We start from the raw sequence: 27,108 nt of genomic DNA, 5'->3' as shown, positions 1-27,108 counted from the left end.
CTCTAAATGGTTCATTTTGCAGCATGATGAATTTTAAAGAACTCTAATTCTTATGAGAAATTCCAATAGCCAGGTAATTAGCATTAAAATCTCAGTCGTGATTATTTCCAGTTGAGTTGCACAGCTAAAGCTGAGTGTTTGTGAAGCAGGCTATTTTTCAAATGCTGTGATTACATTTCTTCTCAGGCTGTTACTTTTCACCCAGCATACCTCACTGGGATTGCTCATTTCTCCCTCTCCCGTGTCTGAGCACTGATGTGTAGAATTGCTGCTTGCTGCTATTAGAAACCGCATTTCATCTTGGTGCTAAATGAAGTTATGCTCTGAGCACAGCCTGCAGTTCAGTTTAACAATTATAAAACAGATCAATAGTCTACAGTAAGAGAAAACGTACAAGTGTTAGATTAGAAATATTATTTAGCTCTTACATATTTCCCCTTCTGAAATAAAGTGCTGTATGTGTGTTGCAAGCTACCTTTCCCAAGCTTGCGGTTAACCCGTAGGTGAGGATCATTGATTTTAAACATCAGTTATACATTTCTTGGCAAGTTGTTAAATCTTAATTTTAAACACAGTCATTTTCATAAATAAAAAAAAAAAAAAAAAAAAAAAAAGGCTGTCCTTCAATCCACTGATTAATAGGAACAGCATTAAGTACTTTTTTCTTTTTTTTTTTTTCTGCATTTGCCTTGAATGTAATGAATTTTATCTCGGTAGTTAAACTTGAATACATTTTAGTAAAATTACTCTTATTTTTAACAGATAAATTGCACACGCAATAGGATTTCAAATTATATCAAATCAGGGGAAGTAGTTAATATATTGGAGAGCAGAGATGACATTCAGAGGGACTTGGACAGGCTGGAGAAAATGATCTGTGAGCATCCTCAGAAGGTGCATGGAGAGCAAATGCAAACTTCTGCAGCAGCCAGGATAACCCCATGCAACAAAACAGGCCCAGGGTGATTGGCCAGGAAGCAGCTTTGCAGAAGAAGACTTGGGGGAGACGGTGGGTTGACAATCTGGAGCAGGTCCAGCAACAGACCCCCAAGTTGGAGTACACAGAGTGTAGGGAGAGGCCCAAAGAGCTGGGTCTGGAGCTGAGAAGGATCCAGGGAGACCTGGATCCTAGCCAGCAGCTCCCTGATGGGAGAGAGAAAAGAGCAGCCAAGCTCTTTCTTTGCAGAGATTCACAGTGGAAAAAGAGACAATGAGTATATCAGGTGCTGAGTCTTAAGAGCTTTCAGCCTCTCAGTGGCTTTTTACAGGTTTCTCACTGTAGTTCTGGTGATACAGGACACCAATACTTGTATATTTTTTTTTTTATTAGAATTTTAGAAGTTTGTCCTTGAGTGATAAGAATATAAGCACACAAGAGTGTATTCTCCACCACTTGAAGATCTTGTTCCCTTTCTTTGTCTCATGATCAACTTTTAGTTTCCATCTCTTCTACTTTTTTTCCACTTCAACCTTCCTCTCTGTGACTAGATATTATTTCTTCTCCTTTTTTTCTCTATTTTTTCCTTCCTTCCTTCATTCCTTCTTTCCTCCCTTCTTTCCTCCCTTCCTTCCTGTATTCCTTCCTCCTTTTTTCTTAAAGTTTCTTAAAGTTTGATCTAATTGATTATTTGATTTTCAGCCTCTTTCTCATTCTCTTTTTATTTTTCTTGATACTGCAAGTAGAACAGGATGCCTTTTTTAACATCCCCTGCCCATATAAATCATACATCTTTGTTTATCTGCACAGCTGCATGGATAAAGGTAATGTTAGAAGCAGGAAACATTTAATTATCCACTTGTAACAGGCTTTTCAGGAAGTCCAAAGCACAGATTATAGAATAAATATCTACAGTAGTTACAGTTACAGTACATAGTTTAGATAGAGGCTCAGGTGCAAGTAGTCATTTACTTGAGGCCACTGTTGTTTAGCAAACTCTTTTATTATTTTAATTTCTTTTTTTTAAACACGAGACAAAAACAAACATACAAACAAATGAACAAATACCTCTAACTAGGAAAAAATATCTATGGGCCAGTAAATTAAGGTTATACCTATCTGTTAGGTAAAAAAAAGAAAAAAAAAAAAAAAAAAAGTGAAGGTAAAAAGAAAAGAATGTGATACTAGAACTATTGAGAAAAAGTGATAACAGCTTAACTCTTAGCTTGTTTCACTCTGAGAACCTGTTTCACTGCATGCTGCTGGCTACCCCATCACTGACGAGACACAGACATCTGGTTTGCACCCTCACTAAGTTTCTGCTTAGTTAATGATAATTGGGTTGTGTAAAATCGGTGCATGCATGCATGAATAAGCAGGTATATCTTACACCAGCAGGTATGCAGATCTTGAGGGCAGCTGGGCCTGACAAAAATTCTGCTATTTTGGAGCCCAATTTGCTGCAAAGCAGGGAAAACATGAAATCACTGCTGAGAGAGGCAGCTCAAGCACATAGATGGGAAGTCAGATGGTCTTCTTTCAGACCTGCTGCTGACCTGCATGGTCACAGAGACCCCATCTTCATCTCCTGCTCCCCCAAATGTCTCCTTGCCTTAGACAGTGACTGTGCCAGAGAAGGGTTCCCTCTCTGAAGAGATTTCCTCCATGATGCCCATCACAGAGGTCAACTGAAAGCTTCTGGCATTGTCCTATTGCAAAGTTTTGCATAAAATGGAGACACTATCAAAATAACAAATCTAAATTCTCCAGGCAATATTGCTTTAAACCAGTTGAGACCCCCCACCCCCATCTCCCTGTGAAATTTTAAAGTACTAGCAAATGGGTTGCATTTAAAAAAAAAAAGAGGCAGGGTGGGAATCTTAATTTTCCCTGACATTGACCTGACCTGTCAGGCTTGGATGCACACTCATCAGTCTCCTGCTTTTATCAGATAGCTGACATTCTGTGATGAGTTGAAAGCAAAGTAACACAGATGGATAGTGCTCTCTTTTGAAGAACAAAATGTACCAGTAACTGATTTTTCAAGTGCTTTCGACATGAAGTTAACTCTTAGATTTTGGGAGCATCTTTTAAAAGAGTGGGAGGGAAAAAATAAAAAAAAAAATTCAACAGAGCTGATAGGGATTCCCTATTAATATGCATCTGAAGTAAGCTAACATTTACATAGTCTCTGCTACTTTCAGTGTACTTCAGACACTGACTAATCAATACTCATTACACAGCTTTAAAAAGCCTAAGTATTCCTGGGGGGAGCCCCATCCTCCCAAATACAACATAGAGCTTGAAGCCAGCTCTAATGTCCTTGGGGCCTCTCTGAGCTCAGACAGGCTTTCCTCCTACAAGAAAGCTCCCAAGCCCTATCTTCTTTCAGGAGAAAAGCAGTTTGGAGAAATGTCGTTGTTGTTGCACAGGAAGGAATTTCATGTAGGCAATTTTTAATTAGTGAACCCAGCCTCCCTTAGGAATCAGTTCTGAGAAGAGAATAAAATGTATCCCTAGCACACATGGGCCTGGAATTAACCATTACAACAGAGCAGAGAAAATCACTGATTATATCTAATTTTACACAATAGAGAAGGATACAAGAGTCCTATTTCAAATATTGTGATATGTTCCCTGTGAATCCTATGGGTTCCTACTTTCTTTGGGGTAAAAGAGTAAGAAACTATTATATGTAGAAAACAAACAAACAAACAAACAGAAACACTAAGAACATCCATTATGTATGTCCTAGTTTATATGCCTGATTTTGTTCAGATATGTTCATGATACCTGTAAAGCCCTGATTTTTTTTTTTTTTCAGGGTTTCCTCTTCCAGCCCAAAGATTGCTTTCATGCTCAGAGAATTACTTTTACTTTTTTATTATTATTTATTTGTTTATTTTTCCCCAATATAAACAAAAATATGTATTTAAGAAATTGCTCCATGGCTGTCTTTTCTCAAGTTTGCTAGGTGCCAAAATTCTTGCTGTCCTACAGGGAGATGTGCCCTTTTAATAGTAAATTCAAACTGACAAAAGAAGCCAATCTTTTTGGTTTAGCAAACATTATATCACACTCTATTTCTCTAAATTCCTCTATGAGGATTTTTTTCCCTGTGCAGTATTAGGGACACTCAAATTCAGTGATAGAATTTTTGGCAACAAATTATATAATTATTTTTTCTATTTTACATCTTCAGAGTAACTCTCAGAGCTGTTATAGCTCCTGGATGCTCCACCTGGCAGTAAGTGCATGTAGGTGTCTGGCCAGGGGCACAGCCCTGGAGGGAAAAGATCAAAGGCCTATAAATGTGTCAAACTTTCAAATGCAAATCACCTGCCATAACGCTGCTGAGAACAATTCCTTCATTATCACCATTCTGTGAAAGGCTTAAATTAGCCTGAATTGGCTGAAAAGAACAAGAAAAAGAAAGCCATTTATCTTCCTGTGAGTTTTATTACCTTTAGATTTATTTGGCTAATGGTCCAATAGCCCACTAATCAGAATATCTGCATAATAAATTATTCAAATGATCCATAAATAAAATCTGTGATCATATAACGTTGGTATTAAAGTTAAACCAAGAACTCTGACAATGGATTATTACAGGGTCAAAAGAGTCCTCACAATAAGCTATTTTTTTTAGTGGCCAAACTATGAGCTACTGTGATTTATGCACTAGAAATTATCAGTTGGCTTCCTGGCTATGACGTTGAATTAAATCTAGGGGAATTTGTTAAAGTTCATTTCCTAAGCTCTATGTTCTCCAGATAGACAAGACACTATATCCATCCTTAGTTCAGCCTGTCATTATTCTGAAAATATAAATAATTTCTTAATTGGGAATAAATACAACTTTTTTTTTTCTTTCCTACTTCTTAAAATAGATATGTTATGTAGTAGAGTTACACAAGGGACACTGTGCAAGTATTTGATCGATTTAACTGACCAAAAGAGCGAGAATTTATATATATATATGTATATTCAACAACTCCTAATGCTGACCTATAAGGTAAAATTCTAGCACACTGCTTTGTTAAACAAAAAAAATGCAGTGAGGTTTTCCTATGAGAGCTTTATTGAGATCGCTGTAATAGGGTACACCTTGACCTGAAAGCTCTTGGTTAGGATAGGGAAGGGGTTGTGTGAGGGGAGCTGGCTGGAGACCCCTCAGCAAGCACCTTCAAGAAGGGCCAGGTGGGGTTGCCCAGAACATCCGTGCTGGTAATTTCTGCACTTTCTTGTTCCTCACTGGCTCTTCAACGTTTTGATATATTCCCCCATTGGCATGCTCCTATCTCCACAGTCACCCACTTGGGTTAGACTCTAAATTACATGATTGATTAAACACAATGTGCATGAACAGAGTCTTTTCTCTAGAAGTAATGTACAAGAAGGCTATGCAAGGTGATTCAGACACCTACATGCACATCACACCAGGAGGACCTTACTGCTTTGAAGTCTTTCCCTGTTAGCTGTCACTCGCTGTGCCACAAAGCATTTCCAAGTTGTGGGCTTGTGGTAAATATCAATGAATGGGGAAGGGAAGTCACACAGCACAAACAAGCCATCTTTCCCTTAGGCTTCACTGGGTGATAAGGCTACTTTCCCCCAGACAGATGATTTGAAGCCACCCAGGGTCAAGAAGGGCATTGAACATGATTTTCCCTTTTCCAGCTGAATTTCTTTCATTACTAAGAACTTCCAGGGCAAAAAGACACCCCATGTTCTCCTGATCTATCCAACAGGATAAGAGAAGATAAATTAATTCTATTAAGCAATAGTTCTGATTGCTCACTCTCAGGAAGCTTTCAGATTTCTATAAAATCAACTGGACGTAAGCGACTTGCAGCCTGCATGGCTAAGCAAGCTCTGTGGGGAGAAGAAAGAAGAAAGAATAATTGCCACAGTTAAACCACAAAAGCAGCTTGGGTACAGAAAGATGCAATTAATAACGCTGGCCCAGTGCCATGTTGTCTTCTGTGAACTACAGATTGCCCACTCCTTCAGCAGCATTTAACATAAAAGATACTACGTCAGCAGTATCATCCCAGGTCACAGTGAGACATTGGCCCTGTAAATAATTTTAAGAAAATAGAGCATATCCCATATATCCCATATCCCTACCTGGAGAGTCTTATTTGGTAGAGGCCATGCAATAACTACAAAAACTAACAACATGTTAGTCTTGATGAAAAGACTTATAAAGCCCCTTTACAACAGGTGTGCACATGGCTTTACCTCCTGGAGCCCTTTGCTCCATTAAACTTCAGGCTTTGGAGAATCAGAGTGCAGGGCTCTTTTCTACCCAGTGAATCCAGCTCACCAGCATGAAAGGTTTAAAGGCAGTATCTACAACACACCACAGTGGGCTGAGCTACAGAGGGGCCTAAGGGCTGAAGCTGTTCTGGCAGTCACGTCATCCTGGAAGGCAGCCTGAATTCGGTCTGATATGAGGTCACGAATTTCATCTGTTTTTGCAGCAGATAAAACTTGAGCCTATTATTCATTATGTGTTACTACTGCCAGAGCAGCACTGGCATGCTGGGGTGGAGGGAGAAGATACTGTGTAAGGATTCCTCTAGTAAGCTTTCCCACAAACTTATTCAAAGCAGACCACACTTACCATTCCTCCTGCTATATCCCAGAGAATAGCAGTAGCCTACCAAGAAACTAGCCTTTGCCAGGAGCGTTCGTGGTAGGACAACTAATCTGGCTTCAAGCTTGGCTGGGGAATCACTCTTGCAGAGCAAATTGCTTTACAATAAAAACATAATGCTAATGCACAGATAATTCTACAAAAATACACTAAGCATTAAAAATATGCTGAAGTTAGCTTCCCCCCCCCATTGTACTTCAGTCAGACATCTAAGCCATTGTGAATACCCATCAGTAAATCAGTGGTTAGAAGTTTCTATGGAGCAAAAATTTCAAAGGAGAGCCCTTTTTCCAGCTGTTCTCAGTCTTTGAAGTGACAGTATCTCCCCCAACCCTTCAAGGGAGCTTGGGGTAGAGGGTGGAGATGGGACTTTTAAAGAACTTTTAAAGTTCTATTATTTTAATTTAGTGATTAATCTTAAGCTAAGTGAACTTCAGTACTGACGGTAGCTACGGTGCAGGATAGGACAGCAAGAGAGCTGTGCTAAAGTGGTTCTGTCACCCATGGTAATTTTGTTTTCTTGAAACAGTTGAAGTGTTTTGTTTCCTGGAGGAAAAAAGCGCCAAATCTAACACTGAGTTTACTGTTGCACCAGTAGCACTTAGGGTCGCAGCAGCTGCCAATAATATTCTAACCGTGGTTTCCTTTTATCTGCTGATAATATAGGGCAGGATTTGCCACCTTTTTAGACATGAAAAGACTCAAGCTTGTCTCGAGTAGCAGCTGCCCTCAGCTTCTTTCACCACCACATTTTCCAAGTTTCATTCTTGATATGATAGCATAAAGCCAAGCCTGGGCAAATCCTCAAAGTTCAGCTAAATAACCAAGTAAGAAATTTCTTTGTCAACTGTCACAAAATTATTGTGTTCATTAATTCTATTAGTTAAGTAAAAATTGGTAAATGTAATGAAAATTAACATCACTCTATCAAGGTGTGAACATGATTAAGTATGCCAGTAATATTTTCCAGTGAAAAAAAAAATAAAAGCAGGTGCAGCTTGATAGGGGGATATACAGGAATTAGTTTTTGTTTTGTTTTGGTATTGTTCTTTTTGTCTGTTATATTTCTGTATCTATTTATTTATATATTCTATGCAAACAGTTGCTTTCTAGTTGATTCCCTATGGACCTGAAATAGGGAGAGTTACAATCACCACGAGTAACGCCAAATAAAGTATCCCTTTGCTATAATTTCACAGAATTTTCTAGGTTGGAAGAGACCTCAAGATCATCGAGTCCAACCTCTGACCTAAAACTAACAGTCCCCACTAAACCATATCCCTAAGCTCTACAATTTTTAGCTCTACAAATATTTGCTACATTGAAGAACTAATTAGATGTTTAATATTGCTTTTAAGTGGAAATAATTGCACTTGCAATAAGTGCCATTGCACTGCTAAGACAACCTACACTTCTGGGCTGTATCTCTCCAGGCCAAAGGGATGCTGGTATCAGAAGTGATCTGTTAGCCAAAGTACAGGGGCTGCTACAGTGCTTCCATAGGAAAACTTTCATGAAGAATGATACATCTACGTGCCCCATCTCCACAGCAGATATAGTTTTATTGCTTTATCTAGAGCATTCTGATACAGCTTGTTTGGGCTGACCATGACAGTAAATGAAAATAGATTTAGTATAAATGATGCATAATATTCATTTATACTTATGGCCATTTTCATATGATATTGCAGGAATATTTCCTGGAGAAGGAGGTTATGTTATACCCATTCAATTTATTTAAACACAGGGGTTGCAAAGCAGTCAGCTTTGGTACTGTAAACACAGTTCCAAAGAAATGGACCCTAATCCTCACCTTGAGTAAGTTACAGCAAAGTGAGAGGTCACAATACTTTTAAACTGTATTTTCCCCTTTGTAGCAAATGGCAAATTTAATTGTGAACCAGAAGTCTGACAAGTCACCCTCAAGGATAAACATTATGGCAATTTGCTGCAATGAGGAGCTAGAGTCTAAATGAGACAGGGCATCCCATACAGTTGTTTTCAAATCTACCACTGCTTCTGAAGTGGGGGTGGAAAACTTATGCAAAAATGAGACATTGCAAATGAAAAACTTGAAGTCTTCATGCTTTTTGTGCTTGAACTGTACTTAGAAAACCATATTAATTTATATTCATATAAAAACATAGTGTTCCCCCCCCCCAGTTATCAGTGCCTTACAACCATCTCATTTCTGATTTCCATCATATCGTAATTCTGGCCCAGTATATTTGGCAAATCATCTATTAAGGCAGCCATCATAGCCAGGTTTGGAAAGCAAACACACACACACACACACACACACACACACACACACACACTAAAGTGAAAAATTTTTGATGTCTCCAGTAGAATAAGGGATTGGGACACACAGAGAGGGAACAAAAGCAAGCACAGCTGTATGATGATGGTATTTTTATTCATGAAAATATAAAGGTACCAATTCCAACTTTCAGTATTCAAAATCAGCAGCAGGGCAGTAAGAGAATCAAACATAAACAACATTTTTTTCCCTCTTCCCCCCCCCCCAAAAAAAAAAAAAAGTTTGATCTGTCCACTACTGATCACTAGATAGGGGAGCCCCAGGTGACTGCTATGCCACTTCATAGCATTTCTGTTCTCTCACCTGCCCTCTCATGTCAGCTGCACAGTGAGTCTCCACAAGAGACCATTTTCAAAACTGAAAACATTTTTAATATTTTTGGATTTTTTTTCTTATTTACATAATGCATATCTAATTTGGAAAACCTGCTCCAAACCAACTTTATCTACCTTTAGGCAATGTTAAGAAGCTACTATTTTTGCTAATTAAATTTTCTATTTCCTCCTTAACCACAGTTGGGAGTTTAGATTCCTAACTTCTAAAGCTTTGACCTTTATAAGGAAAGAATTGACATTTTCATTAAGGCATAAATATTCTAAGTTGATTTCTATTATTAACATTACTTGTTAGTAAGAGTGATCTTCCTTCTGGTTGGTGCATAGAAAAAGTAGTTACGAATGCTTAAATATAGGCAAGGAAACATTTCTAATAAGCTGCTGAAGACTATTTTTTTTTTTCTTTTTGTCTATAACCAGATTGCTTGTGTATTAAAGAGGGAGGAAGAACACCTTCAAATATGCAGTGTATTCAAGTTCAAGAACAAACATTTACAGTACGTGATATTTTTAAGAGTCTGCAATGCCATTATTAGATTCTGATTTTCTGTAATTTAATCTTCATCCCAATATAATTAGAAGCGAATGTTAGATAGGATTTCACATCTTTTGTAAGTAAAAAATGCCCCAGTCTATAAGCATATGGTTATAACAGCCATGACGTTCACTTAAATAGCAGAAGTCACAGCTACAAAAACAGAATATCCTTAGATGGCTTTTTCTATTCTTTGGAAGGTGCACACACTCAAAGAGTAGTTTATTATAGGGCATGGCAGATATAAATTTAGCTACGCTGCAAGGTACATCTGCTGCATGCCTCTATCTGGTCCTTTAGAGATAACCAACACAACCAGTGCCTATTTTAAAAGTAGCAAAATTAAGTTAGTTGGGCAGAATGGAAAATTTCAGTTGTAAAAAGCTCTATTGCTTTGTCTTATCAAGCATATCTAACAGCAGCATAGGCGCTGTTTTAATAGCTCTATTTTTGTAATCAGAAGGACTAATAGCTGTACATGAAGCACAACTTAGCTGGGAAAAAGCAGACTTCATATTTCAAAAATAACATCTTTTGCTCCCTTGTATACTACAGAATACTGCTTACATACGAAGTTCAGAACATGATCAAGTCTAGAATAATGGGTATTTGCCTATAAGTTGTGATTTAATACTTTTGCTAACATTTTAGTTTCAAACTTTAGCACCAATATGTTGTATTTCAGTACACTTCTTATTCATTATGAATTTGTCCACTTTGAACTGACAGAGCACACTGCAGAGATTTTGAGAAAGACCTCTGTAAGAGCTGAAGGTTCAGAGTTAATTGTTATCATGATCTATTTCATGAAGGACCTAATTGATTTTGATTCTTCCTTTTAGTCTTTCAGACAGGGGAAGGGGACTGTCTGCCCATGGATAAATCTGAACATCACTTTCAGCTTGCTGCACAGGACTGGAAGTGGTCAGTTGTTCTGGACTTTTGGAACAATCGATTTCCACTACACAGGAAGGTTCTGGAGATATTTGCAATGACAAATTATTACCAGATTTCTTAAAGTCTGTATTTTTCTTCCTTTGTTTAAGTATAAGTGCTGAGTCGCTGCTTGTTCTTTTGCTACTAACAGTGTTACCCCTTTTCTCTGCAAAAGATTTTTTAAACTGTCCAGTGTTCAGCTGCCTTCTTTGTTTCTTATAAACTAGATTTTTATTAGTGTTGCCATCATCACTGTCCTCACTAGAGGAACATCTGTTCTGACACACGCTCTTTTTAAAAGAAGTTTTCCAACTTACTTGAGTACAAGTTTTTGTAAAGTGATGGCCAGTTACCATATCTTCTGGCTTTTGAGATGGGGGAAGCATTTCACACACAGTATACAATGGCTCTGTTGTTTGCCCACAGGGGGCTAGAGATGTTATATTGTGGTCTTTTTGCATCATTTCATACAGGCTGTCAGCTTCTTTGCATTGATGTTGACAAATATGTACACCATATTCCCTTGAACAGGTTTCTGATAGCATAGTATTAGTTTCTTGCACTGGTTTCTTTAATGGGCATGAGGAAGAGAGAGAATCTTTATCAAGATTCAATGCTGCCTTTGTGTGCTTAAATCCTTTGAGAGGCTCTCGCTGCATTACATCTTCTAACAGCAAAGGCTTTGACTGAATAGAAGTCTTCCTAAATATACGCTCACTTAAAGACAACTTCTGAAGTTCTGCCATACCACCATCTGAAACTAAATCATCTGCACTGTCAGAATGGTCTGTATCAGACCGCAAAGCCCCAGAATATTCTGAGCTGTTTTTCTCTGTTTCATGAGGTAGTGGGTGTGAGCGCTTTATGCATGCAGTCAAGTCAGATGCTGGATCACAGCTATCGCACCCCTGGGCTGGTGAAGCACTGAAGGAAGTTCCTTCCCAATCAATACTGCTCAATTGTAGATCAGCTATTACAGAGGAAGAAGATGATCTCTCTGAACTTTTAGTAAATTGTGCTGGTAATACAGATGAGTCAGCCAATGTACCCTGTGAGTGCGAGCAAGGTGATGCAGTCAGAGAAAGCCCACCTGCTGATACTGGCATCTGAAGGCATGTTACACATGAAGCTGCCGCTATTGCTGGCTCTTTTGATTCAGTGTTACTCTGGTGTATCTCAAATTCAGGTGCAGTTTTTGTATCTGGTGTGTGGTCTTGCACAGTAAGAATTTCACTTGTAGATTTAAAATTCATTTGAGACAGAAGATCAGTAACTTCATCACAGACATTTGATAACTCTTTTTCTTTTGGTTTGTTTTTCCTGTCTGAAAAAAAAAGAGGTGCAGATCAAACATGATATTGCTCAAGACTGGGAGAAATATTTGCTGCTTTTGATTCTGGTATTCTGGCAAGAACCGTAAGTTCATAAGATATAAACTTTTGGACTTACTTCTCTGTTTCTTTGCCAGAGCTTCTGACTTTTCCATTTGGTAAAGAGCAACAACATCTGGATAAGCAGCCTGAAACAAAGATGCCTCTTCTACTGTGATTACAAACAACTCCACAGGCTCATCTTCTGCATCAATGTAATGTTCTAGAACAATGAATTTATATTGGACATATATATACATGAGTATTTCAAAGGATGGGATAAGAAAGAGAAAGAACAAAAGACTTCAGTGTAAGGAAGATATGTAAAAAGTCAAACAGCACAAGGTTTGAGATTTAGCTACACTGTAACTGCTTTCTTTCTGCCAGGTGCCCGGGTCATGCAGGCACATTAAAAATAGAAGTCTGTCAAGAGGGAAGTTTCTAGCTAGTAAGCTGCCACAGCTTCAGATATATAATGAAACAAGACATGAAACACAGAGTACAGGTCTTATTAACATGTACCACAAAAAGTCCTTGAAAACAAACCCTCTTGCTTTCTTGGTAGGTAGGTAGGATGTTTTTTGTTTGAGTTTGTGTTTAGTTTTGACCTGGTGGTTGTTTTGTTTGATTGCTTTTGTTTTATTTTTTTTTTAAGTACTGCTTTTGGTTTCAGGGTATCTGAAACGTGATGCACATTTTCTACATCTTTCACAATTTCCAATCTTACCCACACATTGTTTCCTCATAAATGTCAAACTATTTTCCCCTTTCAAGAATGCTTTTGTTCTTTTCCTGTGAATTGTTCAATAACGTACATGGAAACCACACCAACCTGGTTTTTGCCACTCAATTTCAAAACAAGGAATCCCATTTTTAACACGTGTCTTGACTATCCTGTAAGAACAGAGAAATAATAAAAGATTATGTTTCAACAGGAAATGTAAAATTTAAGCTATTTTAAAATATTCGAGTATTCTAATTTAAAATGTTTCTGAGCAAAAATTATCTTTGTAATAGTAAACTTAGCTTTTTAAAAAAGTTACTTTTGTGTATAAGTTCTCTGTCTAGATTTTGAATACTGACTTTTTTTTTTAGTTGATATTGCTTAGAGTAGCAGAACTAAAAATCAAAAATGCCATTTTGTAAAATACAACCATAATATAAATTTCTACAAACACCAGGTTGGTATCTTCAGCTATGCCATGGAGAAGGCTGTTGCCATAGACAGTAAATTTCTCAATGAACAGACAGTATCACGCATATTTTTTGCAAAAGAGCATGAAGGAATCTAAGACGTGAAATGAACAGGAACTTCATGAGATTTTTTCTAAAAAATATTATCTACATCCAGGTTTTGTAGGAAGAGGCTGTTACTGACAGACTGTGACTCATTAATCCAGAAAAGATACTACCATATTGACTCTGACTGTTCTCCTTAAAATTAAGGTCTATGAAGTCTTGAAAGGCATTGAGAAACAGGGAACAACTACTAACCCTTCCTGCAATGTAAGAATTTGGGGAAAAAAAATGAAAAGCAAAAAAGCCTGTTGTTTGATACTATGTCAAATAATTTCTTTAAGACTATGAAGTTAAGTTCAGGAACCTTTTGCCAACAGACACTGTAGATTCAGAAAGTTTAAGTAAACTTAAGAAAAGGGCTTAAGAAAAGATTAGATCATTTAAAAGAAAATGCTTTGAGGGCTGATGGCTCTCTAAACCTGGCTCAGAAAACTCCTGAGTAACAGAAACCTGGATGTTGGGAAAATATTCAGAGGGATGTAGTTACTTGTTTATCTTGTTTTTCCTGTGTACCCATTTTTAGTGACAGGATACCTGGCCATTTCCATAATCATAAAGGCAGCTGTCCTCAAAGAAAATGTTTAGAGAAAAACAGGTAGCAGAAATGAACTGTAAGCCAGCGAATTCATTAGACACATAACCAAATCTGCAGATGCTCATTTTGATGTTCATGCTCGTATCTTGAATCACTGAAGTCAATCAAAATTCTGTTAATAATCTGAGCAGGGAAGCAAACCTTTAAAGCTAAATTTTGAGTGTAGATCCAAGGAAATAAGGATGATAATAGAAACTAACCATAGCAGACCCTATTAGAACTTAGGGAAACTGCTGTATGTGTTACTTTGCGCAGCAGCAACAGCACACATATTGGCATATGGATCTAAATTTTTTAGATCTAATCAAAATAAGCACATAGCTTGAAAAACAGATGGAAGAAAACCATTATATGTTTATAAAAATGAAGAAAAACAAGAGAATTTTCCTTAAGCAACAGAGGTAAACATTAGATTCAAGAACTCCAGTTACCGTATTGCCTGCAGTTGTTTTGAACTGATGTAGCCAGATTTTCTCTGGTTCATATCATAAAGTGTCAACAGTGCTAACAGTTTCTTACAAGCATAATTCTTTGCCCATTCCATCTTCTCAGAAGCAAATACCTGTTAGTGTAAAACAAAAACACACTTTAAAAACATTTTTACTCTGTTAGATATCAAATTTTGACAGCTGTGTAGTAGGGACACAGGACTGAACATTTAAAGTATTTTGAACATTTTATACATCTGGGTAATGCTGAGTAATATTTCACTGTCAAGTGAGGGAGCAGTTATCCTTATCTGGGTAGATTCTTCTGCTGTCAGTAACAGGTCCAGGGAACAGCTGTGTGGCTGCAACAGCGGGAATAAGACAGTTACTAAACACCTTATCAGACAGAGGACAGCTATGCAAGGAGCTGTGAAAATTACTGATTCTACATGTGAGAGGAATTTGAATACAGACCTTCATCAAAACCATGATGCTTAACAGTAGTCTATAATGTTTTATATAACTTAACATACCAATTCAGGAAAATGAAACATTATAAAAGATCTGCCTTCAGCAGTAAAAATACATAATAAAAATCATTCTTAGAAAACAACTCCAACAGCAAGTATATACAAACATCTCCTCCTACCTTCACCCCAGAAGCCTTATTCCTCACTCTCTAGACAAAAGAATAGCCTGTAAGCCTTTTGAGCTTTGTGCACTTTGAATTAAAGGGCCTCTAAACTTGGAAATTGGCAGTATTGTGCTAAATACAGGCCTGCTATCTGGTTTTGGGAACACATGCACCATTAAAAATGAAAGCCTCTTCTGTCTGTTACATACAGAAGCTGCTAATCTTGATAATGCTAAGAAAACACTAAAAAGAAAGTTAAAGAAAAAAGTCTGCAATCATGACTTGCTGCAAGTCACATACACACTGTGTCAGTATGAAGATGTAACAGGTATGAGTAAAAACAAGAGCTGTATCTGTTAATACCTTAATGAAAGGTGAGAGGAAAAAAAGTTAAACATCCCTGAAACATTATGCCATATAGCCACATAGTACTTTATACACTACAGATGATGCAACATTCTGCAACTCAATTTAATAACACTGGACAGTGAAAAAATAGAATGGCAAGTGACCCTCCCTCAAGTTCTCTTACTTCTGCTTTTCTACATACATATTTAAAATCAATTAATTTTTTGAAGTTGTCATTTTAGACTTTCAAAAGGTGTAGTATATTAAAAAGTTGCAGCAAGATTCTTTAATTCTTATTTCCAGTAAAATCACTGATCAAGATCAAAGTTATCACAGATGCATAAACAATAAAAGCCACATAGAGCTAAACACCCAGTAGCGTTATGTACCTGAAAGGACAATAAATTCGGCCTTTTGCAATCCATTATCTTGATTAATTTATTCTTGTTTACAAGAAATTCTTGGATAACCTTGAGATAAAAACAGAAAAAAGGCAGTTTAAGAGAGGGAAGAAAACTGAAATTTCAATTAATTGATTAAAAGAAAAATTTCTTTAAATAGGCTTTTTACCTCAGAGAATGGAAAGCCTTCACAACTATTAGCTTTTCTGCGGGTAAAACAAATGTGTTAGAAACTGGGCACAAAGAGGAAAAATGCACAGCTTAAATTCTCACCCTGCACATGAAAACAGGGAAAAGTAGTTTATTTTCAATACACTCCTACTTTCTGATATTGTCCTCCACTGCATTTGCTTGTTTCACTTGTTCTAACTGATGCCATTCACAAGGGCAGCAGTACTTGGAGTCATTGGGTTTGCAGTATCTTGTGCTTTCGCAGAGTTTACATCCACTGCGCTCATGTTCCTTGTAAGACCCTACAGAAGCAGATATACAAATCACAATTAGAAGGCTTCCAAAGCCTTGCAATTATACAAAATTAGTAGTAAAAATAGTCTGTATTTTTTCCACATATTATTATATAGTCTGTATTTTTTTCACAGTAGTCTGTGACACCTTCACAAACATGCTAAGCAATGGATATTTGAAACAAGCTTTTTCTTCTCCAAGTGATAGCTTTGAATGAGTACAACAATCAAATGTGCTACCAAAATGAGGTTCCCTAAGACTAACTTCTTAAGAAAGGACTAAAAACTCAACAATACTAATGGATTCAGCCCTCCTTACGCAAGACCAACTCAGACAGGGCAAAAAAAAAAAAAAAGCTGCTTGTCATGTAGCACATTTTCTTCACTGACATTGATAAAAAGGCAAGTACCTGGGATCACACAAGGACATTCTGTTAATATTCCATCTGCTATCAAAAGGTTTCTCATTTGGGAAAAGTAACCCCAGCCTCAAAAAAGCACTTGCATAGATACACACAGTTGAAAATCTGAATACAGCCCAGAAGCTGAACGACAAGAAAAGTATTTTTTAATTTTTTTTTTTTTTGACAAAAATCCAACCAACAAACAACCCCTCATGTTCAGAATAAAAAACAACAAATGATTAAGGTAAAAATTAAATTCAATGCTTGTTACACTGACCTGGATGATGACACTCAGAACAGTGAATTACCCTTTTAACAACCACAGTTGGATTATCATCATACTGAAATTCTTTCCATTGCTCAAATCTAGAAGGATGATACTGAAATCATTACAAAATACTGTAAAAGCTTTCGTACTTCAAACAAAACACTAAAAAGAACACTCTTTATACTTCTCAGGCATTTGCTTAAAAAGCAGTTTTCTAACTTATGAAATAGACTTTTTTTGTGAGCACATAGTTGTTGGATTTCTAGTGTTGACATATACATTAAAACCAAGAAAGCATTTAGTATCCCATCCTGATCCACAACCCAGTTAAAAAAAAATTAGCAAGTCTGTCATCAGTCCTTGTGACTTGCATTCCTAAAACACCAACATACACCTGCTAACTCAAAAGCTAGGAGTCAGCTCGTGTTTTAAAAAAATGAAGAAGCTTGCTTAGCAAATATGAAGTAAGGAATGTAGTAATCTGTCCCTCAAAAAAAAATTAAGAGGGAAATATTAGTAACATTGTCTTGGAGATGAAGCCCATACCAGCAAGTATTAGAATAAAATCAAGGTAAGTTTTCAATTTACCTTTGCAGTAAGTTTTGACCTCTCAAAGCCTCAATTAACTTTAAAGCTTGTTCTTTTCCAACTCCTGGAACGCCCTATATAGAGACAGAAATATTAAACATCATTTAATGACATAAAAGTATACAGATTTTTATAAATTGCCTTCACAATCTTATCAACAGAAATGATAAAACATTAACAGATATTGAGCTACACTGACAAAAATATTTTTTGACATAGTTATGTAGTCAGAGGTGACAGATTATAGCTGTACTACCAGACACCCAGTAGTTGCAAAGATAAAATCATCCATTTTCCACTACTTACTTTCTATAATTGTTTTTGTTTTTCTTTTTTTTTGTACACCATCTGCAACAAAACTACAATATGAAATACTTGAAACATTCTTGACAGCTAACTGCCAGAGAGATAAAACTTTTCAGAACTTTTGGAAAGACAAACCAAAGAATGAATCTGTCTTGGATTTTAAACTCAAAAGACTGGAATCTCAGATGAAAAATGTTTACCAAAAAGCTGTCACTTACAGGAGAGTGGCTTTATGACAAAGAAACTGCTTTACCCTTAAATACTTATGTTCCAAGAGATGACTTAAAAAATATTGCAAGAGCATTTTTCTGAAAAATAATTAAAAACCCAAACCTGAAAGAAGCCCTCCTTTCCTCTTCAACAATCACTTGCTTGATTTTGCTATTACATCTTGCATTGATTTTGCTGTTATTATATCTGTAGTATGCATGTCCTTTACAAGACTAGCCCTATAAGTAATACATGGGAACAGCAAATATTTTTTAGAAGCTAGCTCATGGGCTGATATCTAGGACTTCATAGTAAACCCTAGATATACTGAAGAGTGACAGACAATTGATTCAAAATAACCTGAATGATTTAAATCAAGAATCAGTACCACTTAATATAAACAGTATGAGTGTCCTTTCTACAGCACTACTACAAATAAACTAGTAGCTTGTTTTTATTTAAATATAATAACTGAATATATACAACTGTATGAAATAAACATATTTTCAAAACCAATTGGAAGTTGTCATTGGTTGTGCAGCCACTCAGGCAGACAGGTATTCACCTTCTGCAAGGAAAGCATCACACATATGCAATCAACAAAGCAAGTGCAATTACAGAGTGGTCTTCTCATTTATCTTTTCTGCCAGTCGTCACACCCACAATGCACTCCTGTAGTTCAGCTTTCCCTGGAAGTTTCTATCTTTCGTTGCTTTGCCAGGTTGCAGCAACTCAAAAGACCTATCACGTATTGCTGATTGTGTGACTCCAGAAGACATATGCAAGAACCTGGCATTCCAGGAGCTAACTGCATTACAGTAAGTATCGATTAGCCACTACTTTCTGCCTCCCTCTCAGACTTGTCTTTAATAAAAGAAAAAAAAAGGTTAGATCGATGTGTTCTGTCATTCAGCATACTGTCTGTTGTTTAAAAGGACAGTTTTATCAAATTGATATACTATGATTTAAGAGTAACTAGATATCCACTGCAGTTCTGAATGGGAGCAACCGTTGCCTATGGTCACAGAATGATGAACTGTATAGAAATCAAGTTTCATACCACTTAATTTCCATTTCAAATAGCCATTCCAACACCTTCTGGTGAAAGTCTCAACAAAAATAAAATTCAAAAGCTTTCATGAAAAAGAAAAAAGTAACTAGTGAGATCCCTCTCACTTCATTCATTACCTCAAATTCACAAAGTAGGTGTCAACTATTTGAAAATCATGTGAAGTCCCCTTTTAGTTCTATCAAATATGTCCAAGCTCCATCCAGAACCGGTGCTACTAATAACTACAATTCAAAACCATCACTACTAACTATTCCAAACAGAATAAACAGAAATGTTTTTTCTTCATTTTCCTCAGCTACTCTACTGAAAATGTACTTTACATCCTAATGGGTACAAAGTATCCTGGCGATCACTCACTTTTCACGTTTCCTCATTATCAACAATGTTGAAACTTTCATATAATGGAGGTGAAGACTACAGTCTGATATAATACATAAAACAGATTTAGAAAGATTAATGTTTATTAAATAATTTGATTATCTTTAAGCCATCAAAAATCATATATACATGTATAGTTACTAAGCATCTTCAACTGAATCTCAATAATCATGCATTGCACAAAGTTTTGTCAGCATGCACAAGTCTCCCTTGATACACTGTCTTGAAAAACAATAAACTCTAAGTACCTAATAAAAAATAATTATATTGCTTACCTTTGGAAGGTAATCACAACCCAGAAGAACAGCTAGCCCAATCAAAGACTCTCTGTCACAACCAAGCTTCTCCTTGATAGAGGACATCGTGTAACAGTCAAGATATGGTTCCTGCAAGAGAAATTTATTGTATGTTTTATTTCTACAACATCAAGGAAGGAACAGCCTTAATCACATTCACTTTGTTTAGCCACCACTATTCACCCATGTCTTCAGGCAACAGGCCTTTCCTATAACACACAGAAGAGTCCAACAGCGAAAAAAATAAATATAAAGCCGCAATTAAAATTACAATATCATGCATGGGCACCAGATCAATAACTACAGTTCTGGAGTTTCAGGTTTTAAGTGTGGGCATCAGCTGTTCAAAGAAACTAAAGTAAGAGTTGTTTTCTCTATTGCTCGCTATCTGTAGAAGAGTAAAACTAACTTTATTGAGTACTAATGGCTGTATATCTTAGGAACTGCAGTTTTTAAGTCCATATAAACCTTATAACGCGCTACTTGAATTTAAAAAAAAAAAAAAAAAAAAAGAACAAAGGAAGTCAAACTGTAACCTAACATTATACCTATGAGCTAAAAGGAACACATGAAGCCTTAAGGACAGGACTCAAACACAACAATATTAAATAATGATTAACATGAAGAAAAAGATAGGAAGCCCCTACAAAACAAACAGAACCCTGTTATCTGAAACAGATGCCCCAAATGGACACCCGCAAACACCCACACAGAGTTACTTTTTATATCAATAGGCAGATAGGTAGTATCTTAAGATATGTAATAAAATACCCTTGAAAGATCAAGTCCACCTTCATTTTTGGTAATGAATAAGAAAGTTGAATGAAAGAAGATTTAGACCATCTTAACCCCAAATACAGTGCCATCAAAGCAAATCATTTTCCATCAACTTTTTTTTCCCTAGTCATTCACTAGTCATTCCTAGTGCTTTTTTTGGTTCTATTTTTTTTCCTATTATTTGAGTACCTTCTTGACAAGTCTTTCAGATAAAGATTTAAAATTCCAACCCCAACATCATTTTTTGTTTTCATTTTTCAGTTACAGAAAACTGCACTCTGAACAAGACCAGGATCACAAACTGATTAATAGATTTTTTTTATTATTTTTTTTTTTAAATGGAAAGGTCACAACAACTGATTGTTATACAGATAAATACTCCCTGTCCTATTCATATTCGAGACTAACAGTATTAACTGTAAATATACTTGTAATGAATAAAATAAACATGTAAGATGTAAATGTGTGAACCAACCAAAAGGCTAACCATTCCCATGTGCCCTAATTGTAAGTTTACTGGAATCAGCTATTTCAAATAAATTCTTTACTGTTGAGGAAGGAAATATAAAATTGCTACTCAGCTTTATTAGACATCACAGGACAGCATTAACACAGATGACAGTACTGCAAGTGTTCTTCAATCCGATTGTTTTGCTCTCAAATCCTGGTAGGCAGTGAATACAACAAAGCATTCCTGTCTTAAAGGACTATATTAAATAACCTCAACTACCAGATGATAAGCGTGGTGTCCAAGTAATTGTTTCAAGGCCCTCCTGTTAATTTCTACTTTGAGAAAAACTCTAAAGAGCAAGCAAAATCTCCTTCTGGCCTTAATGAAGTACAATACCTTAGCATTCATGGCAAAGTTCCTATAAACTGTTTGAGCTCCGTATAGGAAGACATCTCCATCGTTGGTAATGCACCCATCAACGTGGCCTTTTGCATTTAGGTAAGCACACATTGCTTCTGCTTCCCCTGCTGCTTGAACCCAAGGGACACCTAAACACTCTAACAGTTCCAGACACTGAAAGAATACAAAAGAAAAAAGATTGAATGCTAAATTAGATCCAGTTATTAGCATGAATTTTCTCAGGGAAGCATGTATGTCCACTCTGAAAACTGCTACTGTTGCAATGACCATGAAACACTGTATCAATACAAAAATTGTAATAGTAAACTACTTTTCCTATAAAGCAGTCAAAAAAGTACTCAACTAAGAACAATACACTAAGTACAGAATAAACACCTTCACAGAAATCTGTATGCTTTAAATGTATTTTTAGGATGTTTTCAAATTAAAAGCAAAAGAAGAGTTTATCTTCACAAAGCGACATCATTTGCTTACTACTCAGTAGTAATACTGGGCTAGCACAGACATCTTTCAAACTGTCAGACTACTCAAAAACATAAAACATGACAGTACAGTATTGCTGGCCTAAGACTACAACAGTTTAAGACATACTTAAATATACTAATATATACTTCCTACAAATTTTAGAACAAAAAAAATTGTTTTAAAATTTAAGAATAAAACATGAATTGATACATTCAATCTACCAAAGCCATGAGAACACAGCTGGAATTTCTGTAATAAGCACTTGATTATGACAGCAGCTCACTGTAGCATAACACAAAGAACATATCAAACAAGAAAAATATTCTGACATTTCCCCCCCTACTATAATAAATTAACATATGCTGTAACGCCCAATTACAAAAGGGTTTGTTCCCTCTAACTCATAATATTGCTGACATTTGTTGCATAGAAAACTATTGAGTTCTTGTCTTTGAATTATTTAAGGTTTCTTTCTATCAAATTTAAAAAATACTGAAACATACCCCTTGATTACTCACCTCTTTTAACACAGATTTAAAATGAGATCTCCCTGTTCTTGCAAACCCACACTTCTTGGAAGATCCATAGCGCATCTCATTCCTCTTACTCATGGTGTTTGCTTTCAACTTGGGGGCTTCTCCTTCCATGACAAACACTAGTTTAATTCCCATTGATGTTAAGAAAGAGAACCGAAAAAATAGGTTTCTGCAATAAAGTAATGTGTTCCATAAGTAGAATTAGGGAATCCTGATTACTTCAGATATTTTTGTTATGTCCCTCAGTCTGCCCCAGGAACAACCTTAGCTTCCTCTCCATCTTCTATGACTCCCTTACCCCAAAGCCAACAGATTTTATCTATTTCCTTGACATAGTTTTACTAGCGACTTGTAACAGCTTTACAAAACACCTGAAAAAATATCACCTAAGGACAAGATAGATTTTTTTTTACGGAACAAAAACAGAAACAAGTTGAGAAGGCTAAATAAAATATATTCAAAGTCCTAAGTCTGCTTTCAAACACATCCGCATTGTTTTGTTTTAAGCCTGAAAATTTACTTCAGATATGCCTGCACATCTGAAGTAAATGAATGCTTTAATATTAGATACATAGATACCATTACCATGCCAATTTATTTAACGTGCAAATCTGCACCACTGATGGGAAGAATTTCAGTTTTAAAAGCAATAATAACCACTTGGTCTAAACAGTGATATTCAGAGTACTCAGGTGGCATATGCTTCTTCCAGTAATTCCTGGATGAATCTTCCAAAGAAAGTGACCAAACATTTATCTCTCTTCAATTTACAAGGAAAGACCACTATTCTGGATTTAATTTTGATATTTGTTATTGGTAAAAGAGGATAAGTTGATCTCTTGAGGCTATTTCTATTTTCAAAAATGAAAAGAAAAAGAAATCAATTGATTACAAAAAAAGTTTCTGTAGAATACTTAGCAAAATAATTTGATCTCCAACTGCATGAAATCTTTTTTCCCCTCGTAGAAATCTGTCCATTCCTTTGTCTTGCTTTGGAAAGACTACACAAGAGATCCAGACTGATGTTTGCATTTCACTGCACATAGGACTTTTTATTATAGAGAAAAATTCATGTGAAGCTTCAGCTTTTACCCAGTTATCAATCTGGGGTCCTAAGTATAATATTTTAAGAAAAGATTTTCAGAAGATGCTAATATTTCACATTAACAGAGTTCAACAGAAGCCACAGAAACATCTAACAGCTACTAACTCAATATTTTTGAGCTAACCAGCTAACTGGTCATTTAGAAAAAATATATGTATGATTTCATTTTTATCAGCATCATTTGCAGAAAGCTTTGAAGTTATAGCTGCTTATATGTGCTACTTTAAATTAAACATATACACCATTCCTGAATGTTGCTCATAAGCCTGAAGATTGATTCAGACCTCCCACTTAAATATGTTTAACTAAAATTTCAATTCGTATACCACATCAGGCTAAAGCATGCCTGACTCCCATTATGTTCTGAATCTACCAGCCTCCAAACTGCTGTCATAAACAGGCAGTCCACAGTACCTTCCAACACACATACTCAGAAATATATGGGAATTAGCACATTGATTTGTGCTTGCCACTTGATAATCTTCATATTGCACAGTGCTATACCACAGCACAGTTCTGCTTATACCCATCTCAATCTTACCTACTGTTAAGGCCTCAATAAAAGATATGCTGAGCCTAAGAAATTCTCCTGTTTGCACCTAAGCACTAAGTTGGGTTCAACCAGTATGACCATGCTTTCATTTCAAATCCTTTATGAACATAGCACAAGTAATAACAGAAAACAAACACAGTCATATAAATTTTGGAGGTAAGTAGTCTTAAGTTTAGAAGTACCAAAACTAAATTATATAGCTCCAAAACTTTGGGCTACAATAATTTCTATGGATACCATACCTCAAATGTGGCTTAGTAACTACTCCAATCATCTTTTTAACAGTCTGTGCTTCACAAACCCACAAACTTAAATCAACAGCAAGTGTTTTTCCTTTAAGACTGCTCAAGCTGACAGGTTGTCTCACAGGCTCAAGGATTTGCCACAGATTAGTCACTCCCATTGTTCCACCTTCTTTGTTGTCAATGTGAACGTTTTAGCTGTGAAGACTAAACAAAATAAAATATTTTTAAACATAATATGAAATGACATAGTATGAACATTAAGTTCAGAAAATAAATAACCAGACGTTATCAGTTTCGCTTTTATAAGTCAAGAGCATTTGCGATCGTGCATTCCAAATATGCAGTGACTCCATTTCACAGGTGGTTTATCACTAAATACCTTCTTTGGATTGTACATTTTAATTGCTAATAGGCTGAACATAAATAAAAATCAGCCGAAAAAACGTAACATGCTTCCAAGTCTCATATTTCCCTTACACAGCTAGAAACCAAGACTTATTTAAAAAGAAAACAAAATCCACACCCCATAAGGCCATTATTTTCTGATTTGAGGCTGTAGGATTCATTTTAAAGAGATCGTATTACAGTAACTTGCATATAATAGTAGATAGAGGAATATTTACAATGACAAAAATCAAACTCTCCTTGCTAGTCCAAGATCATATTACAAGGGTTAATGGCCAAGGTTGTGGCTTAGGAAGTTAAATATCAGGAAATAATGACAGTGGGTACTTCAGCACTGGTTGCCCACAGAGGCTGCAGAATCTTCCTTCTCCGTTTCCAACATTTGGACAGCACACAGTCTTAGTGGCTTAATCTAATATTGGTAGAACTTCCCTCTCTGCAAGAGAAGATGACCTCCAGAATTCCCTTTCAACAAATATTTCAGCAATTCTAAAAGTATGATTCCAGAAATGTGCGGATGTGCCTATTCTTACTATTTTAAATTGCAGTACTGTGTGCCTGGCACTAAGATACTTACAATGAATGCTAGCTCACCCATTAGGAAGAATATTTCTTTATCTCTTCTTTACTTAAGCAGCTCTGTTCTCACACTACCTATAACTGGATTTCCTTTACTTCACAGTCCTTTTATTGTTCTGGTTTTCATACCTTGCCACTTCTATATAAACAACTCTTAACACATGTTGCTTTTCCCTCACAACACCCTACATTGCCTTACCATACAAACTTTGCCTCATGCTTATTTCCTCTACTTTTCTGTCATTTCCTCCAATATTAGAAGATAAAAAATAAAATCTGGAATGCATCCTGATTTTGAAACTACTACATGACTTCCTTTGAAGTCATGACTATGTGAGCTCTGAGATTTGCTTAGGACACGAGTAGTTATGCCACCTTGTGGCTTCTTGTGAACACGGCCACATTAAATTTATGCATCTTTCACATTCAACACCTTCAGAGTCTGAACAGCAAGTCTGTCTTTGTACAGTGCTTTTTTTGTACTTTAGAACTGTTTTAAAGCAAGGTTGCTATTCAATAATGTACCAATTCTGCTGCAAATATTCCAGGTTGTTTTTAAATCACATTCTCAAGGAAAGATCTACTTTCAACAGATACCATGTTTCTGTAATCCACTTCTTCAGTCACACAACCTGGTTTTAGCTTTATGCTCTCAGAACATTATGTAGTAACGTTGAGGGATTTTGTTGTTGTTATGCCTCAAGCACACGAAATGTGTTAAAATTATAAGTAAAGCATGAAAATACATGGCATAATTTAGGGTATGTTGCACGGTACCTAATTAACAGGGAAGACAAGCATACTACAAATACTTAATGTTTCGTAAGATTAATAGTTATACAAAAACACACACACAAAAAAAAAAAACACATAGTTTTAAAAATCTGAAACTAAAACCAAAACAAAGAAAACAATCAAATAACTTTTTCCCTATTTTGTTTCCCAACAAAATCCTGTCCTGTCCTCAGTAACATTTCCTTACTCACATTCAAAATATACTTCAGTTTGAGTTATGAAAATCTGTAAGACCTACCATACATCCAGTTTCTACTTTCTGAGGGTATTCTGTAAAATATTTACGTCTGGATCCTGCATAAAGACAGACCTACTACTCCTAATAGGAGTGATCTGCCTATTCAGATTTTGAAGTTCATTCATAGCAGGTTTCTAGTCTTCCTAGAAAATAGAAACTTCCAAAGGAGGGAGGTCAAGTCTCCTTCTTTCCCCACATACTTCTAAATCAGTGGAGATAAACTTCCTAAGGCTTTTCCCCCAAGAAGTCGCATGAAAGCGGAGCACCGAGACGCACATGCGCCTTCAGTTCAAACATAAAATTCCCGCCTCGGTACGAACTCGGGATCCTGAAGTAGCGCCTGAAAGAAGAGAGGAGTTCCCCGACTGCCTGCTCACAACGAGGAGACCTCTCCAGAGGCCTCCCTGCCCGATAACAAGATGCACAAAATGACTGCACGCCTACAAACCTAACGCCCCAGCCCCACACTGGCCGCAGGGGACCCAACGCCCCTTCCCACCCGAGCCCCCACAGAGGCTCGGCTTCTTCCTCAGCCGCCTGCCACGCGGCAGAGCAAAGCGCAACCAAACTCTAATCAGGAATTAAAACAAATTTACCTCCCCAGCTCGGACCTCCAGGGCCCCCCAACACCACCCGCTCTCCCTCACGCTGCTCCTCAGCCCTGACAGCCGCCCCCGCCCCGAGGGCAGCTCCGCCCTCGAGAAAATGGCGGGCGCCGGGAAACGGCCCCCTCAGGGAGGCGGTCGGGAGAGC

General features: G+C 36.7%; 1 protein-coding gene across 5 annotated transcripts; it reads right to left on the bottom strand.

Moving 5' to 3' along the window:
• Positions 1–8,996: 8,996 nt before the first annotated feature.
• Positions 8,997–27,105, bottom strand: GEN1 (GEN1 Holliday junction 5' flap endonuclease). Of its 5 annotated transcripts, XM_068678648.1 has the most exons (15): positions 26,952–27,053; positions 26,356–26,498; positions 24,336–24,542; positions 22,418–22,604; positions 21,411–21,587; positions 19,766–19,876; positions 17,525–17,598; positions 16,946–17,034; positions 16,123–16,273; positions 15,970–16,006; positions 15,789–15,869; positions 14,421–14,551; positions 12,928–12,989; positions 12,175–12,318; positions 8,997–12,049 (listed from the first exon to the last, which is right to left on the bottom strand). In XM_068678648.1, the coding sequence occupies exons 3-15, from the start codon at positions 24,494–24,496 to the stop codon at positions 10,605–10,607; spliced, it is 2,850 nt and encodes a 949-aa protein (XP_068534749.1). In that variant the 5' UTR covers positions 24,497–24,542; positions 26,356–26,498; positions 26,952–27,053; the 3' UTR covers positions 8,997–10,604. The 5 variants fall into 5 exon arrangements, with proteins under 5 accessions (XP_068534749.1, XP_068534748.1, XP_068534751.1 ...); XM_068678647.1 differs by lacking the exon at positions 26,356–26,498 and having other exon boundaries at positions 26,952–27,105; XM_068678650.1 differs by lacking the exons at positions 26,356–26,498; positions 26,952–27,053 and adding an exon at positions 26,804–26,824.
• Positions 27,106–27,108: the final 3 nt, after the last annotated feature.

This window comes from Anas acuta, chromosome 3 (assembly GCF_963932015.1).
Source record: "Anas acuta chromosome 3, bAnaAcu1.1, whole genome shotgun sequence".
NCBI lineage: Eukaryota > Metazoa > Chordata > Aves > Anseriformes > Anatidae > Anas > Anas acuta.
The sequence above is the reverse complement of the archived record's forward strand: the minus strand, read 5'-3'. Positions and strand labels throughout refer to the sequence as shown.

Coding starts and splice junctions, on each gene's coding strand:
- GEN1 (XM_068678647.1), bottom strand. CDS start 24,496: ATGGGAGTGACTAATCTGTGGCAAATCCTTGAGCCTGTGAGACAACCT. Junction 19,877..21,410: donor ACTTTGCCATGAATGCTAAG/GTATTGTACTTC, acceptor TTTCTCTTGCAG/GAACCATATCTTGACTGTTA. Junction 17,599..19,765: donor GTTGTGATTACCTTCCAAAG/GTAAGCAATATA, acceptor GTCTCTATATAG/GGCGTTCCAGGAGTTGGAAA.